This window comes from Schistocerca cancellata, chromosome 8, assembly GCF_023864275.1.
Source record: "Schistocerca cancellata isolate TAMUIC-IGC-003103 chromosome 8, iqSchCanc2.1, whole genome shotgun sequence".
NCBI lineage: Eukaryota > Metazoa > Arthropoda > Insecta > Orthoptera > Acrididae > Schistocerca > Schistocerca cancellata.
In genome coordinates, this window is record NC_064633.1 from 86,852,090 (window position 1) to 86,870,397 (window position 18,308).

An 18,308-nucleotide genomic window follows, 5' to 3' on the forward strand; every position below is an offset into this window, starting at 1 on the left:
CATGTTCCATGACTCTTCTGTATGAAATAGATGCATGCAGTTCAGGTTTGCAGTTTGTAGGTCACATTTCAATATTTAATTGGAGATAACCTGTTGCACATTGCACGTGGTATTGCTGACGGGCTGTAGCGCTGTCTGGGGGATTACTGGAGCTTTAGAGTGGGTTGGCAGCATGGGGGTGGAGGGAGCATATGTGTGTGTGTGTGTGTTCCTCTTGTCATAATTTATGAATTAGCGAGCATGTTGTCCTTCTGCCATAGCTTCAGCATATTTTCATTCTTTTATTTATATCGTTATGTATGAAATATTCTTCCCGAAAAGTGAGCATTCCCTCCTTTTTTTGTTATGATAAGACTGCAATGTCAATTTTCACCACAATGTGGCGATGGTTTTCTTTTAGTAGATAAGCTGCGTATGTAGAGTGGGTAAATTCACTCTTCATAAACCTTATATATTCTTCGTAATTGAGATTAAAATTTCATCCCAATATATTTAGAGTTGCAGCCATTATATGGGAGTCCATATATTCCTGAACTGTTATATTTATTTTTCTCTCCTGTCACACGTTTTATTACTTTTGTATTTGTTATTTATCTTGATGGGTATATTAATTTTATGTTGTTTGAAGATGTTACTAATCTCATGTGTGGGCTGGTTGTGGTGTGCCATTTTGTCTTTGTGTTAAGGGACGATTTTTGTGGTGTGAGTGTTGATTATTGCTTCTGTAGAGTGTTCCTATATCTGGACTGTGTTTAATTTTCTTGTCTTCTGTATGTATTTTCATTTTAATAGTGTTGTGTAGCTTGTGTCCCGTCCTACTGTTGTATTAATTGTTTTGTGCTCTGTTGAGGATCATGTTTAGTTCTTCTTCCTTGTTCTTTCTGCTTAGAGACGTTTTTCACAGTCTGTGTATCACGTATGTGGTGGCTGCCAATTTTTGTGAATGTGGGCGGTTGGCTCTCTTGTGTGTTAAGGTGCCTGTTGTTTCCTTTCTGCAAAATCAGAATCTCTTACTGTTGTTATATTCTGATTCCATTTACACAGTGAATCAAATGTTGTGCTGTATGTTATTTATCTGCTTGTGTAAACTGTTTATATGTTCTTGAGGTTCGTCTATGAAGCATATGATATCGTAACACATGGATCCATCGAAAGAACATAAAAATTAAGATAAGTGTTAAAATGCAGGACCATTTACTTGTAAATAGGTAATTGAAGCGAGGTGCCAAGAATCACTACAGATCTCCTATCAAAACATGCATAATTAAATGATTTCCTTTGTATCACAGACCACCGATGGTGGGTAACAAGAATGGGCGAAACATGTGTTAAAACACAAATAAAGTGAGATATTCAGTTATAAAAGACACAGTTTTTCTTATCTGTATGAAGAAGCATAAGTGAGGTAGCAAATGAGAAAAAAATGGTTGCAGGTGTAAGCAATTTTACAATAACTTATTTCTTGGCTAGAAGTAACGAGTCAATTACGTACGTGTAAATGACTGAGCTGTATCCAAATAACACAGTTTTTAATGAGTATGTGTAGAGTTGTTCACATAACACACTCTACGTGTATCACGTAAGTGATGGACATAGCTGATTACATTAAAGCCTGTTTTACTCTCTGGGAAACTTTCAGTACACTGCACGAATACGTCCATCAAACCGCCTTTCAAAATAGAACCAGCTTTAACACACAAAGCTTTTCGCATCACAGTTTAATTAGGTTGTTAAATAACAACATTAATAATCATACTGATAATAAAATCCAAGAGATGATAATATATCTAAGGCAGAAACGAGTTTAATACGTCGTTTATAATCAGTGCAATAACAAATAGTAATTAGTTATAATGATGCAATGTCATACTCATTTTATAATAATCACTCTGTGGTGATTTAAAATCTGAAAATGGTTTTGTCTTTTTGTAGATGGCATGTGCAACTGTGACAGCAAATTGATTTTTATCGCAAGTTAATGCTGTTTTGAATAGGAGTAGCAAATAAAAAGTCTTAATAACCGCAATACATGTGATACTGTGTTACTTCTGAAACTAACAATAATTAGTTGGCGGAAGTTATCCGTGACAAAACCTGGTATGTCACTCTGAGTAAGAGGACATTGTGACATCCAATACATGTTACTGAATCTGAAGATTTTTCTAGAAGACAAGCCAAGAACGAAAACTTGAATCTCACGAAGAAAACTGAGAAAATAAGTACAAATAAAAATATCGATATGGAAAGGGACGGGAAATTTCAAGCCATTTTCGTGTAGTGGCCGAAAATGTCTTATCTTATGTTACATCAGAACCAACTTCTATTACGTGGAATTTTTGGAGGTATGGGTTACAAAGCACTTTTCATCTGAAACAGTCGCTTTGGGATAGATAGACTACTCGCAATCGATCTCTGTTTCATGAAAAGCGCGCATCGCTGAATAGAATTATATCAATAATCCTCCCAGTTACTGATTATTTAAAGATTCAGACTCACAGGGTTTGAAATTATGTTTAAAGGTTGTTGTTAAGTCTCTATGTGCTCCCATTACCACACATTTCTTGGGTATAGTCTGCGTTATTTGCACTCCATTTAAAGAAAAGCTACATTTTTGCGCGTCTCAATGTTTGTGAGGTCATATCTCCTGACACATTTATCGTGTTATGATGTTATCTTGCAGGTACATTCAGTGATGTATGTGGATACTATCTGCAAAGTATGTTGCTAACAGAGTTAGTAGTAAAGAAAAACAGAAACATCATGCTTGATGCTGAAGTTTTAATGTATACACAGCGAAAATGTAGTAAGCGTTAGATTTGTAGTTACGTGTAAAGTTTGTTGGAAGTCGCTAAGTGATCTTATTCTCAGATTCTGGGTGAGTAAAATGTGGGTAATACGCGCAACGTGAGTTTCGTAGCTTTGAGACATGTACACAGCGTCTAACTTCAGTGCTGGACGTATAGTGTTAAACCTTTGACGTAAGAATATTGCTGCCGATGACTAGAACGACAGCATTTAAATTTTTAAAGTCAGTCGATAATTGTACGAAACATTGAAAGTCAAAATTTTGTTGGCCCTGGAAGCCATTACGGGGGGCGTTTGAAAAGTCCGTGCAAAGTTCGAGAGATGGCACCACCAGCGCGTATCGAAGTCATGTTTAGATAGTAGTATCTTTGGAAAGAAGACACACCAAGTTTCAGCCATATTTGTCTATTTCTTTGTGTTTGGAATTCGTGTGAATCGAGGAACTCGAGTGATTGTCAAGAAATATACGAAAAAGAATTTCGTGTGGTGATAAACATTACTTTATGAAATGCAAAACGCCTCAGGAGACTAAAGAGAAGCTTCATCAACATTACGGCGACTCTGCACCTTTGATTAGAACAGTTTAATTTTTGGAGTGGCCATATGGACACAAATGATGCTGAACATTCTGGACGCCCTGTGGAGGTTACGACTCGAGTAATCATTGATAAAATCAATGATATGGTGATGGATGACAGAAGACGTAAGGTGTGTGAGATTGCTAGTGCTGTAGACATCTCGAATGAATGGGTACATAATATTTTGCATAAACATTTGGAAATGAGAAAGCTATCCGCAAGATGGGTTCCGCGATTGCTCACGCTTGACCAAAAACGCAATCGTGTGAAGTGTTGCTAGCATGGCTTGCAGCTGTTCAGGAAGAATCCGCAGGACTTCAAGCATCGTTTCGTCACTGTTGATGAAACACGAATACATTTACTCCTGAGGCCAAGCAACAATCTAAACAATGGGTTACCAAGGCAGAAACTGCACCAAAAACGGCTAAGACCATTCCTTCGGCCAGAAAGGTTACGGCGACTGTCTTTTGGGATTCGCAAGGGATAATCCTCATCGACTATCTGGAAGAGAGTAAAACTATTACATGTGAATATTATTCATCGTTATTGGACCGTTTGAAAACCGAGCTGCAAGAAAAACGCCGGCGATTAGACCGCAAAAAAGGTCCTTTTCCATTACGACAATGCACCGGCACACACCTCAGCAGTTGTGGTCGCAAAAGTAATGGAAATATGATTCCAATTCGTTTCACATCCCCACTATTTTCCAGATTTGGCTCCCTCGGACTACCACTCGTTCCCCAATTTGAAGAAATGGCTGGCGGGACAAAGATTTTATTCAAACGAGGAGGTGACTGCAGCAACTAATAGCTATTTTGCAGAATTGGACAATACCTATTATTCGGAAGGATCGTCAAATTAGAACAGCTCTGGACGAAGTGTATAAGTCTAAAAGGAGACTATGATGAAAACTAAAAAAGGTTTACCCCAAACACATAAGCAGCTTTTATTTTTGCACAGACTTTTCAAACGCCCCTCGTAGATAGGCAACCGGCGGTAGACACTTGGTGTAGAGATGGGGGATCCGCTCCTGAACTGATTCATAGAGTTGAATCTTTCAAAGGAGTGAACAATCAGTGATTCAGAAAAAAAGAACGGCAGCTCCAAACGTTTCCCCACAGCAGAGAGAGAGAGAGAGAGAGAGAGAGAGAGACGGAGCATATCAGCGGGGCCTCTGCTGGTCAGAGCACACTACAAGCCACACAACACAGCCAGCGCGGGCCTCTGCCCTGCTTCTACCTTGGCTGCCTGCGTTGTGCAGCGCCCCATTGGATTTTGTGTTTCACATATGCCGTGCTGTCTCTGTGCTTCCTCTGCCGCGTGCAGTGTCTGGCGCAGCTTAACTTAGCATCGCACTCCGTCGGCGATCGTTTCAGTCGCACGTCCTGCCCTCTGGGCAGTTGATGCGAGCAACAGGACAGATAGCCTCCTAGCGGAGAACATAAGAACTACTTGCAGCAACCAGCTCGCAAGAGAACGGACGATTTGTCTCGGAGCGGGTGACTGGTGGCCGTTCACTCCTCCCCCCACCCTCGGAACTAGCCCGCTCAACGCTCACCCGACCGTTCTCGACTCTAGCCAGAGCGTTGAGCAAAGCAACTCAGGTGTCACTCTGGTCTCTGCAGTCTTAGCTCACGCAGTAATACAGCTCCCGGCTCGACCTGCTTGACTCAGCGCCTCTGCATCGGAGTTCGTCTCTACTGGATATTGTTCTTCGTAGTAATACCGCTATGTATATTACATTATTATGTTATGTATAGATCATTTGGTTTTATTTTATTTTTGTTTAAACTGATCAGTTTAGGTTCCTGACGACTCCTCTTACTATAGGATTTTTATTATGGACACTCGAATTTACACTTTAATTACGAGCGAACCAAGAAACATATCGCAAAATGTGATACACCAATATTTTCCTTGTTTTATTCTACGTAAGTCTTACAGTCAAATTTATATATTTTTTTTCTTATTCTGGTACGGATTTTGCGATTTTAGGCGTCCGAAAAACCACGATAGTGCAAAATAAATCAATAATAAAAAACTTTGTCATATCGTGGAAATTTCAATAAACAATACAAAATTCTTACTCATTATCTGTGTTACTTCAAAATTGGATCAAATAAGGTCAAAAAACAGGTATAGTACTGGAATAAACCAAGTTTAAAGGGCAATGTGCCTTCCATTTATTTTCTATTGTGAATGAGTGGTGAGTCACGAAAAAGAGCTAGTTCGTTTCAGGGAGTGAACAGTTCTGATCTGATCTCTGAAAAGAACAGTTGTGCCCATCTCTAACTTGGTGACCGTTCTAGACGTTCAGTTAATTCACAGTGTCTACCGTGACCGTTCTAGACGTTCAGTTATTTCACAGTGCCTAGCGTCAGAGAGGGCGCTGATGTGTCGCTGCTCTAACAAATAATCTGTAGCAGCGTCACCAGCGGCGTGCGACGTGTGTGTGTGGCGCGCTCTCAGCTGGGTCGCCCGTCTGTCCCGCAGGCCCAGCGTCTCGTCGGCCTCGTCGCAAGTGAACGCCAGCGCCAGTGCCGACGACAGCGACAGCGGCTTCCACGGCTACCGCGTGGGGGCGGCGCCGGGGGCAGGCGTGCGCTCCAAGTCGCCCTCCGCCGCCGCCGCTGCGCGCTCCAAGTCCCCCGCCGCCCCCGTGACGTCACGCATCCCGTCTCCGCTGCCGGCGCTCACCGCCGCCAACGCCGCGGCCGCCGCCGCCGCAGCGGCTGCCGCCGCCGCCGCCGCCTCCGCTTCCGCCCCCGCGCCCGCCCCCTCGGCGGCGGCCGGTCCGCAGGCGGCCGTCCTGACAGTGCCGCCGCCCCCACTGTACGCCAACGCCCCGCCCAAACCACGCCGGGTCTCCCCGGAGCCTGCCAGCCTGCACCACCACCACCATCACCATCACCACCACCAACACCAGCAGCACACGCCGCACCACCACCAACACCATCCCCACCAGCCGTCTCCGCATAAGCCGGAAGAGGTGAGCTCTTCCCATCTTCCTATTATTATGCTGTCTGTTCCTTTCAAATCTGGATAAACGAAATAAAACTAGCCTGGAAACTTTTTCGTGCACCTTAAGGTAGGTAATTCAACTTACATCATCCATACTGATGGTAAACAATGTATGCTGGGTTGCCCGTCTTTAGGCGCATGAAGTGTTTTCCTGCTCAGTTTTATTTTTCCATTCTGTAGTTGAGAACTTATACCGTTCGACGAAATTAAAGGATCACTTTTTCGAAACCCTTTAATGTTTCTCATTCCGACGTAGTTTCAGATTTGGCCAAAAGGTGCATACAACCTTCCTTTTTAGTTGTATGAAAGTGTGGCGTCTTGCGACGTCTTCCTCTGGCTCGACGACGCTTCGATCAACAAGGTGCCGACACTTGCAAAAAAAGGGTAACTCTCAAAAGCTCATGTGAGCTGTAAGATGGGTTAATGATGTCACACAGACATCAAATTTCACCACAATTCTTCCCGACGCCACCGTGATAGGAAGGTCGCCACAGCCCTTCTTACCCACATTTTACTTTTCTGGACGCCTCTGCGATGGAGGTCAGAACCGCAACACCCAGCGTTGAAATTACGCGGTTTTCTCACGGGTGGCCGGTAACACTTTTCAGACAGACCGACACTCGTAATTATTGCCGCCGTATTGGGGGGGAGGGGTGGGGGGGTGTCTTAGAGTGACCCTTTGCCACTTTATTCGTGCACGTGTTCATTTTTACACGCCCCACCCTCCGAAACCAACTGTGTTCGCACCACAGGAGGACGCGAAACAGATGAGTGGTGGAAAAGCAGAAATGCGCGTTGCTGCTTCGAACCGCGTTTAGATTTCGTCGAATGGTTCTGAACGGCCGCCAGTGGTTCCACTCCATATGCCAGAGCAAAAATTACGGTCACAGAACACACCAAAGCGATCAGACCACGTATAATGTGGTTGGAGCCGCACGATGTCATTGAAAGTAGGGCTGAAACAACGAGGCCCAGGGGGTGTCAGCAGAGTGTAACGTCGTACAGTACGTCTTCCTGCTGCTCACTGCACTGCGAACTGTCGTGTTCGACCGCGAAATATTTAGTTGACGCTCTTTATGTCATCCCCTGAGGCTTTTTAGTGTCGGTTCTGTCTGGTGGTGTGCCTAATTGGTCATTCTCAGCCACCCATAAACCGCGGTATATCAACGCTCGGTGGCGCGTTTCTGACCTCCATCGCAGAGGCGCTAAAAGAGCGTATGAAATGTGGTTAAGAGTAGGTGTGACGACTTTCCCGCCGTGGGACATGTCCACGTTGGCGGCAGATTTGTGGTAAGGTTCGGTGCCAATGAGACATCATTAACCCACCTTACAGCTTACATCAACTTGTTTTTTATGTGTCGATACATTGGTGTTTGAAGCATCACCGAGCCAGATGGTTACGTCCCAGGGCTCACGCTTTTGCACCACTGCAGAGGAAAGTTGTAGGTACCTTCGAGCCAGATTTCAAAGTTATACTTGGGATGGGAGACAGTTACGAACTTTCGAAAAGTGATTCAATAATTTTGCTGCACAGTGTAATTTCAGCAGTACATTAAATTTTCTTCAGGATCATGAGTCTCCTGACAGGCTTTATGCGGCCTGCCGCGACTTCCCCTCTTGTAGCAATCTCTTCATTTCCGAGTACCAATAATGAATTATTTGTTGGATATATTGCACTCTTCGTTTTCCTTTACAGTTTTTACTCTCTACAGCTTCCTGCCGTACCGTGTAGAGGATTCGCTGATGTCTTGACACGTGTCCTATCATCCTGTCCCTCCTTCTTGTCTGCGTTTTCCACATATTTCCTTCCGCACCTACTGTGCGGAGAACCTCCTCATTCCTTACCTTATCAGTCCACTTAGTTTTCAACATTCTTCTACAGCACCACATCTCAAACGCTTCGAATTTCATCTTTTCGTATTTCCCCACTTCCAAACAATGCTGTGCAACTGACGTACATTCTCAGAAATTTCCTCCTCAAATTAAGGTCTATGTTTGATACTAACAGACTTTTCTTCGAAAGGAATGCCCTTTTTGACTGTGCCAGTCTACTTGTTACGTTCACCTGCTTCGTCCGTCATACGAGGCCTGTCTAAATAGTATCCGACCTTTGGCCACAAAAAATATTTCCAATACCTGACGGGATTGGGACCCTAACCTCCTCCAAAGTAGGCCCCTAGTGCTTGCACACACTTAGCCCACCGATACTTCCACTGCTGGAAGTCTTCTTTTGGAATGGTGTTCAGCTCCGGCATCGTGTTCCGCATTATCTCTTGTCTACTCTCAAAACGGGATCCTTTCAGTGGCGTCTTCAATTTTGTAGACTACCAGAAGTCGCAAGGAGCCATGTCTGGAGAGTACGGAGGTTGGCGAACGGATGTAATTCCACGTTTGGCCAAGAAATTTAGGATCAAGTGGGATGAATGTGCGGGGGCGTTGTGATGCAGTTTCCAGTTTTTCACCGTCCACATGTCTGGTCTTTTGTGCCAAACTGCGTCACAGAGTCGCCAGAGAACATCTTGATAGTACTCCTTTGTCACTGTTTGTCCTTCCGATACGTATTCGTGTTGCGCAATTCCATGCACATCAAAGAAGACAGTCAGCATTACCTTGATTTTGCTGCTTCGCACCTGCCGCACTTTCTTCGGTCTTGCAGACTCGGGATGCTTCCATTGCGACGACTGTCTTTCTTGTTTCTGGGTCGTACCCGTACACCCATGACTCATCTCCAGTTATCACAGTGTTCAGAAAACCAGGATCAGTGATGGTGGTGTCCAGAAGGTCCTGTGCAACGTCAACTTGGGCACAAATTTCGCAGCCACTCGGTCCATGTTCAAATCCTCTTACAAAATTGCATATGCAGACTTTTTACTCACTCGAACCTCTTGGGGAATCTCCCGCCATATGCAATCACCGAATTTTGCACCCTCTCAACATCAGCTGCACTCCGAGCAGTTGGGTGCCTGCCACTCTCCGTTGATGTGCGGCCATTTTTGAATCGGTTGAACCACTCCTTAATTTGTGTTACACCCATCGCATCTTCTCCAAACACCTGCTGAATGTTACGAATTGGTTCGCTTTGAGAATCACCAAGCTTTTGATAAAATGTGATGCAGTATCTTCGCTCAACACGTTCCATCATCCTGAGAGGATCGGTAATCCGACGAACACGTTGTGTAGCACCTCACTCAGCGACCGACAGGCAGCGACTGACGCGCTGGAAGGCGGGAACAAAATTCACGCATGCGCAAAAAGGTCTCTTCCTTTACTGTGTACAGTGGCGCCGCGCTATCTTCTCTGTTTTGCGCGGGAAAATCAAAGGTCGGATACTTTTGAGACAGACCTCGTACCTTATTTTGCTTCCAAAGTAGCAGAATTCCTTCTCTTGGTCTACTTCAGTGTGCACAGTTTTGATGGTAAATTTCTCAGTTATCTCATTTCTATTACGCCTTATCACTTTCGCCACTCTTTGGTTTACTCACGATCCATATGGCATTATACAGGATGTATCAAAAAGAATCATCCAATTTAAAAAAAAATGATAACTACACTCCTGGAAATGGAAAAAAGAACACATTGACACCGGTGTGTCAGACCCACCATACTTGCTCCGAACACTGCGAGAGGGCTGTACAAGCAATGATCACACGCACGGCACAGCGGACACACCAGGAACCGCGGTGTTGGCCGTCGAATGGCGCTAGCTGCGCAGCATTTGTGCACCGCCGCCGTCAGTGTCAGCCAGTTTGCCGTGGCATACGGAGCTCCATCGCAGTCTTTAACACTGGTAGCATGCCGCGACAGCGTGGACGTGAACCGTATGTGCAGTTGACGGACTTTGAGCGAGGGCGTATAGTGGGCATGCGGGAGGCCGGGTGGACGTACCGCCGAATTGCTCAACACGTGGGGCGTGAGGTCTCCACAGTACATCGATGTTGTCGCCAGTGGTCGGCGGAAGGTGCACGTGCCCGTCGACCTGGGACCGGACCACAGCGACGCACGGACGCACGCCAAGACCGTAGGATACTACGCAGTGCCGTAGGGGACCGCACCGCCACTTCCCAGCAAATTAGGGACACTGTTGCTCCTGGGGTATCGGGGAGGACCATTCGCAACCGTCTCCATGAAGCTGGGCTACGGTCCCGCACACCGTTAGGCCGTCTTCCGCTCACGCCCCAACATCGTGCAGCCCGCCTCCAGTGGTGTCGCGACAGGCGTGAATGGAGGGACGAATGGAGACGTGTCGTCTTCAGCGATGAGAGTCGCTTCTGCCTTGGTGCCAATGATGGTCGTATGCGTGTTTGGCGCCGTGCAGGTGAGCGCCACAATCAGGACTGCATACGACCGAGGCACACAGGGCCAATACCCGGCATCATGGTGTGGGGAGCGATCTCCTACACTGGCCGTACACCACTGGTGATCGTCGAGGGGACACTGAATAGTGCACGGTACATCCAAACCGTCATCGAACCCATCGTTCTACCATTCCTAGACCGGCAAGGGAACTTGCTGTTCCAACAGGACAATGCACGTCCGCATGATTCCCGTGCCACCCAACGTGCTCTAGAAGGTGTAAGTCAACTACCCTGGCCAGCAAGATCTCCGGATCTGTCCCCCATTGAGCATGTTTGGGACTGGATGAAGCGTCGTCTCACGCGGTCTGCTCGTCCAGCACGAACGCTGGTCCAACTGAGGCGCCAGGTGGAAATGGCATGGCAAGCCGTTCCACAGGACTACATCCAGCATCTCTACGATCGTGTCCATGGGAGAATAGCAGCCTGCATTGCTGCGAAAGGTGGATATACACTGTACTAGTGCCGACATTGTGCATGCTCTGTTGCCTGTGTCTATGTGCCTGTGGTTCTGTCAGTGTGATCATGTGATGTATCTGACCCCAGGAATGTGTCAATAAAGTTTCCCCTTCCTGGGACAATGAATTCACGGTGTTCTTATTTCAATTTCCAGGAGTGTATTATGTTATTTGAGATGTCTGCGTGAACGACATACTGTTGCAAAGAACAAGCTGTCGAGTTTTACATGGTTCCCGCTAGGTAGCAGCAGCGTGCACCTACGTCAGTTCTCGTAAAAATGGTGCCGGGACAACAGAAAGCGTTTTGTGTTCTACGTTTTGCGCAGTGTGGGTCAGTAATAACTGTTCAGCGTGACTTCCGTACTGGGTATGGTGTGGATCCTCCAACAGCACAGAGCATTAGACGTAGGCATGAACAGTTCCGAAAAATATGTCGTTTCGGCAAAGGCATATCGCCGGGCCGTTCCCGAGTGTCTGACACAGATGTCGAACTCATCCGCCATAGTATCACAAGGAGTCCGCAGAAATCCGTTCGCCGTGTGACTGGAGATGGTTCAAATGGCTCTGAGCACTATGGGACTCAACTGCTGTGGTCATCAGTCCCCTAGAACTTAGAACTACTTAAACCTAACTAACCTAAGGACAGCACACACATCCATGCCCGAGGCAGGATTCGAACCTGCGACCGTAGCGGTCGTGCGGTTCCAGAGTGACTGGAGACTGACTCGAACGACTTCTTTTGCCGACAGCACGGAGCACCGCCACACTGGCATCTGCAAGTGCGGGAATCTTTAAATCAATGCACTGAACACCTATAAAAAGGCGTGAAAAAAAACTTTTTGAATTTCCCGTTCATCAAAAAACAAAATTCATTGTTTATGTTTGTTACTTTCAGAAATATAGACGTGCCAGATCGGTTGGTTCTTTTTTATGCACCCTGTATATTAGGTATTACGACTGTTATCAGATAAGCAATACACACGTTGTCATAAATAATTTGAATTCAGTATGAATGTTTCTCACTGGAGCGGAGAACCTTGTCTTTCCCATTGAATTATCGAGGCTTCACCCACGACCCGTCGCCTAACTTCCAAATTTCACAAGAGTGGTGCTCCACACCTTCTACACTAAATGTTCCATATAAGTGGTTTTTTTCCTGTAACTTACAAAGTAACAACTGAAAGGAAAATTGACTTAGACTGGTTAACTTAAGAAACATTACTCTTTCTGTGCAGTTACGTAACTAGTTCGTTTAGTTATTTGTCTAGACAGTTACAGCAATGAGTCACAGTTTTTTAAATAGAACATTTTTTCTGTCAGGCAGCTGATGTATTGAAACCAACTGTCTAAATATCAATTTATATCGCATTTCTGTCAATTTTAGTGAAGGAGCAGGAAACGTTCAGAATTTTAGTGGTGGATGCAACTTGTTGTACGTAATTATTTGTGTTCAGACGGTAGCAGAATACGCACTAAAGTGAGGCATTCATACGAGTGCCCATTGTTCTAAGTGCACGACTCAGTGAGTGTTCTTAACGACCTGCGGGCAAGATATAAAATTGCTGGTGTCTCGGAGTAACAAGCTTCCTTGATGCGGTGTTTGCAGTGATATCTCCACGAAAAGAAATCTACTGCCGTTAAGCCGGACAACAGCGTGGGTCATTTCTGAGGACCACGGAGACCTGACCATTTTCCAGGAAAGTTGCTCTTCATTTTTTGTCCAACTTCAGACATAGAATGAGCTTAGTGACCAAGGAGTCGCATCACATACTGCCTTTAATGTCTAAAAAATGATTCAAATGGCTCTAAGCACTATTGGACTTAACATCTAAGGTCATCAGTCCCCTAACTTAGAACTACTTCAACCTGACTAACCTAAGGACATCACACACATCCATGCCCGAGGCAGGAGTGGAACGTGCGACCGTAGCAGCAGCGCGGTTCCAGACTGAAGCGCCTAGAACGGCTCGGCTTTAATGCCTTGAGTGACACATTCAAGGAGAGCACGTAAATTATAGACTTCCAATCAGACTGTGTGCCTGTGGAGTATCGTCTCAATTGTGTAACTGGATTCGTGAGTTCCTGTTCGTAGTAAGTGACTGAAAGACGTCGAGCAAAACAGAAGTGGGCGTTCACCAAGGACGTGTTATAGGAGCTATTCTGTTCTGCATAAACTATGTAAGAAATAACCTGAGCAGCCTTCTTAGATTTTTTGCAGGTGATGCCGTCATTTACCGTCTTATAATGTCATCGGATGATCAAAACCAATTGCTAAATGATTTAGACAAGATACATGTATGGTGCGAAAATCCGCAGTTGACTCTAAATAATGAACAGTCTGAAGTAGTCCACGTGAGTGTCAAAAGGAGACCACTAAATTTCGATTACACGATAAATCACACAAATCTAAAGACTGTAAACTGAACTAAATACTCAGGGATTGCAATCACGAATAACTTAAATTGAAACGCTCACATAGACAATGTTGTGGGAAAAGCAAACCAAAGCTTGCTCTTATTGGCGGAATACTTATAAAGTGCAACAGGTCTACTAAAGAGACTGCTTACATCACGTTTGTCCGCCCTCTGCTGCATTATTGCTGTGCGCTGTGGGATTCTAATCACATGGGACAGGCGGAGGATATCGGAAAAGTTCAAAAAGGGCAGGTCATTTTATATTAAGGTGAAACAGAGCAGATAGTGCCACGGACATGGTACGTGATTTGAAGTGGTAGTCATTAAAACAAAAGCGTTCGTCGTTGCGGCAGGACCTTCTCCTGAATTGCCTGTCACCAACTTTCTCCTCAGATTGCGACAATATGTTGCAGGCGTCCACCTTCATACAGAGAAATGATCGTCATAATAAAATAAAATAAATCAGAGCTCGCACAGAAAGATTTTCCGAGCTCGCCGTTCGAGAGTGCAACGGTAGAAAGATAGCTTGAAGACCGTTCGGTTAACTCTCTGCCAGGTATTTAATTGTGAATTGCAAAGTAAACACGTACAAGTAGATGTAGATAAAAGATAAATATACTCACTTGTTAGAGTGCCTGTGAAGTAGTTTAGACTGATAATTTCGTCTCAAATGACTTCACACCACGCATTATTGGACCACCTCGTTCGACTACTGACATAACGCTCTCACCTATGATTTTCCATCGCCCAGTAATGCATGTTATGACGGTCCACTGCAACATTCTTTCCGAATGTGCAATTTTATATGTCGCCGCTATGTCGTTCAGAAGACACATTGAGTTGGGCATTCAGGAAACGGACTTTAGTCTGAATACCCTGTTAGATGAACAATCCGCCACTAGAACATACATTGAACGCAGGCAGTTATGTACAGCGTATTGAACTGACCCTAAAGCTTTCCATATTTCTAGCTCCCTAACAGAAATTGGCATAATTTTTTTTAAATTTATTTGTACACAATTGGTTTAAATGCAATGGCTGTTCAAAGATTGTCCATTAAAAATAAATAAATGTTTCTACCTTAATGACACTAGCGCGGTTGGAAAAGGACACTGTGAAAGTGACGTTGCGTCAGCCAGCTGCCAGTTGCTTACGTTAGTGTGTATACAGCGAGTGACTAAAATGGTCCACGTTATTGCGCCTCGTGCCAGTTGCGCGTGTTGTGCCATTCACTTCCTGCACGTGGAAGGCGTCAATGCCGCAGACATTCGTGGTCGATTGTGTTATCTGTATGGCGATGGGGTTGTGAGTGGCGGTGCTGCGAGGGAGTGGTGCAGGAAATTCAAGGTCAGTAGCACAGGTGTGCGTACTGAACGTGTTCGAGGAAGACTTCCAGACGTCATGAATGAAGTTCCTCAATATGGTGACAAAACTGAGCATAGGAGACGTCGGATCACAGTTTCTGTACTTTCTTTAACAATGTCTATTTTGTTCCCGTTCGGTTGCACGTTGGGTACCAAAACGTCTAACCGATATTCACAAAACTGAAAGAATTGGTTCGCCCGTGACATTCCTTCACCGCTACCGCGAAAAGAGGAAAGAATTTCTGAACATAATCGTGACCAGGGACATGCTGCGGGCCCAGGAAGTGAACTTTGAAACTAAGGAACAGTCTAAATAGTGGATCAGCACTCATGCTCCCAGTATACGCCTAAAAATTGAAGCACACGCTGTGAAACCGCAAAAGGGTGGTTACAGTTTTTTGAGCTCACAAAGGAATTTTGACAACAGATTTCATGATAGTAGCGCGTGAGAACACTGTGCAGTGCCAGATTTATTGTGGGACTCTTACAAAGCTCCGAAGGTCAGTCCAAAGTAAATGACGCGAGACAATTACCGAGGGCATCATTCTCCATCACGACAATGCGCGACCCCATGCCGCGAATCGACCTACGTAAAAACTCAGACTTTTTGGCTGGGATATATTTCAGCATTCTCCATATAGTCCGGACTTGGCACGAAGCATCTGTCATTTCTGTCCCAAGATGGAGGTCTGGCTGGCGATTCAGACTTCATGACCGACAATGAGGTGAAGGGCGCTGTCAGTAATTGATTGCAGTCAAAACTTCATCTCTGATGAAAGGATAAATAAGCAGATGTCACGATACGACAGATATTTGAGTACGGGTGGCGACTATGTAGAGACGTAGTGTCTGCATGTAGGTACACGTGGTTTATAAGCCGGCCGCTGTGGCCGAGTGGTTATGGGCGCTTCAGTCTGGAACCGCGCGACCGCTACGGTCGCGTGTTCGAATCCTGCCTCGGGCATGGATGTGTGTGATGTCCTTAGGTTAGTTAGGTTGAAGTAGTTCTACGTTCTAGGGGACTGTTGACCTCAAATGTTAAGTCCCGTAGTGCTCAGAGCCATTTGAACCATTTATTTTTGTAGTTTATAAAAAAAGTTTTCTATTTTTTTTTTTTTACAGTATCCAGTCGGAGATTAATTTATGAATGGTCGTCGTACATTGATACGCACGTTATACCTGATAAAAACACTCCTCCATAATAAATTTATGACTCGTTGCTGTAACTCTCTGCCAAATAACTAAATAAACTATGTTCATAAGTCTGCAAAAAGAATTACGTTTCTTCCGTTTACTTATCTAAATAAATGTTCCTTCCCCTTATAACGTCGTAATTTACAGAGGAAAACACCTTATCTTAAAATTTCTTTATAACTGGATTTACTTGGTGTGCTTCATTTTTCTCTCCACTCTCTTTTCCAATGGGTTCTGCCAACAAGTGACAATTTCTCAACTAATTCGCTTTGCTAACTTTATAATTAAGTCTAATACGACGAGAAAGAATGTGAGTTCTTGAACGAACAACTAATATACATTCCGCCAGCCTCTTTCCAATTTGTACTTGTCTTCCGTGGTAAGTTTCCTCAGAGAGAAAACATTTGCGACGATATGGCGGCGTACTCCAAACTAGGCATCCCTAGTTTTTGCAGAATCCTGAATCAGACTAGATGAATCTGTTCTTGGTGCCAGTCAGCTGTTGCTATCTTAGTTCTTTGTCTGTTTGAGTGCCTTCTGCTGGCAATATTTAAAGCAGCGATATATGATACTAAAAAGAAGCGGGAAGTCTTGATATCTGCTCTGAACTCATAATGTAGTAAAATGATGCTGCACTAAACCAAAGAGCAACAGAATATTTTCCCACGTATGTCAATGGGTGTAAAATACGAAGACAAATTGAATCCATTACAATCCATACTCAATGTGAAAGCTCAGTTCACTTGAAAAACATTACAGTCTTGTACTCGCTCTGAACAGGGTGGAAGGTGCGCATCGGAATCACCTATACAATAAGTTAAATACACGCCAGTGGTTGCTCTAAATGCAGCAGACTAAACGAACTGTGTAACTCGTAAATTTATATTATTTGCGGCCATCCTTCATGAACTTCTAATTTCTTCTTATTGTTCTTAGATTAACAATAATCCAGAGCTGCTTTGCACATTTCATACACTTAATTGTAATTATTATTATTCTGTTATTTGCGTATGGCCCTGTTGCCTCACGTGGTGCTTTTACCTAGTAGTCCATACAGGTCCCGTTCTCTATCTGTCGCTTGAGCCTTATCCCGCAGTTACGCAGGGTCAGCCATCGTTAATCGGATTTGGCATGTTAATGGTTAAGGTGTGGCCGGATGCCCTTCCTGCCGCCACCCCGTACCCCCCGTGACGGAATCAGTGTACCCCAACTGTCTGCGACTAGTGTAACCCATGGAATAGTGCGAAAGTGTTCAGATGTCTGCGAGCCGTGTAACTGAGGCGGAACATGGGTATGAGACCGATATTCACCTAGCGGGATGTGGAAAACCGCCCAAGAACCACATCCAGGCTGGCCGGCACATCGGCACCCGTCGTTAATCCACCGGGCGGATTCGATCCGGGCTGGCGCGCCTACCCGAGTCCAGGAAGCAGCGCTTTAGCGCTCTCGGCTTCCCTGGCGCGTTATACGGGTCTCATTCTCTCTCTGTGTGTTGTTTGTCTTTCTTCAGTTTACCCGATCCTGCTTTTCTTTTTGGACCTCCCTTTCCAGCTCCTCATCCCAAGAGCTTATTTTCTGACTGGACACATTCCTGTGTAATACTTCCACTGCTTCTATCTGGGCTTTCTCATCATAGTTCTTTTATTTCCGGTGTGTGACGTAATCTTTTATGTCAGCCTCACTGTTTGGAGTCATTGAAAATGGCGTATAATAATAGTTATTATTATTATTATATACGTCTCTGCATCGTACACCAATGTTACCAATGAAAATATATATCATGATTCCCTTCTTCACCATCCTTTCTTCTTGTTCATCGGCAAGTTAATCTGTTAAGACCCCCGTAGTTTTAAAATTTCGAACATCTAATAGCTTCATGGCGTCGTTCAACTTGTCACTTTACTTCATGCAAATTTGTCAATTTATTCAAGATACTTTGTACTTTTCACAGTGAAACACCGTTTACTTTCACACATTTTTGGTTATACTGTTGCATTAAAGGTAGTAGTCGAGGGGCATGGAGTATGTAGACTCGCACAAGTAGCATCGTCATTGGAACACGACCATTGATACGGAATTGCTACGTGCTTGCGCAGAGCCACCGATGACACCGCAAAGAGAA

General features: G+C 44.7%; 1 protein-coding gene across 1 annotated transcript in view; it reads left to right on the top strand.

Moving 5' to 3' along the window:
- The window catches only part of LOC126095383 (pleckstrin homology domain-containing family A member 7-like), a 234,483-nt gene that overhangs the window by 198,590 nt on the left and 17,585 nt on the right, over positions 1 to 18,308 (top strand). Inside the window, exon 4 of the mRNA XM_049910187.1 lies at positions 5,877 to 6,015. Coding sequence (XP_049766144.1) covers positions 5,877 to 6,015 — 139 coding nt within the window. The remainder of the gene's footprint in view (positions 1 to 5,876; positions 6,016 to 18,308) is intronic.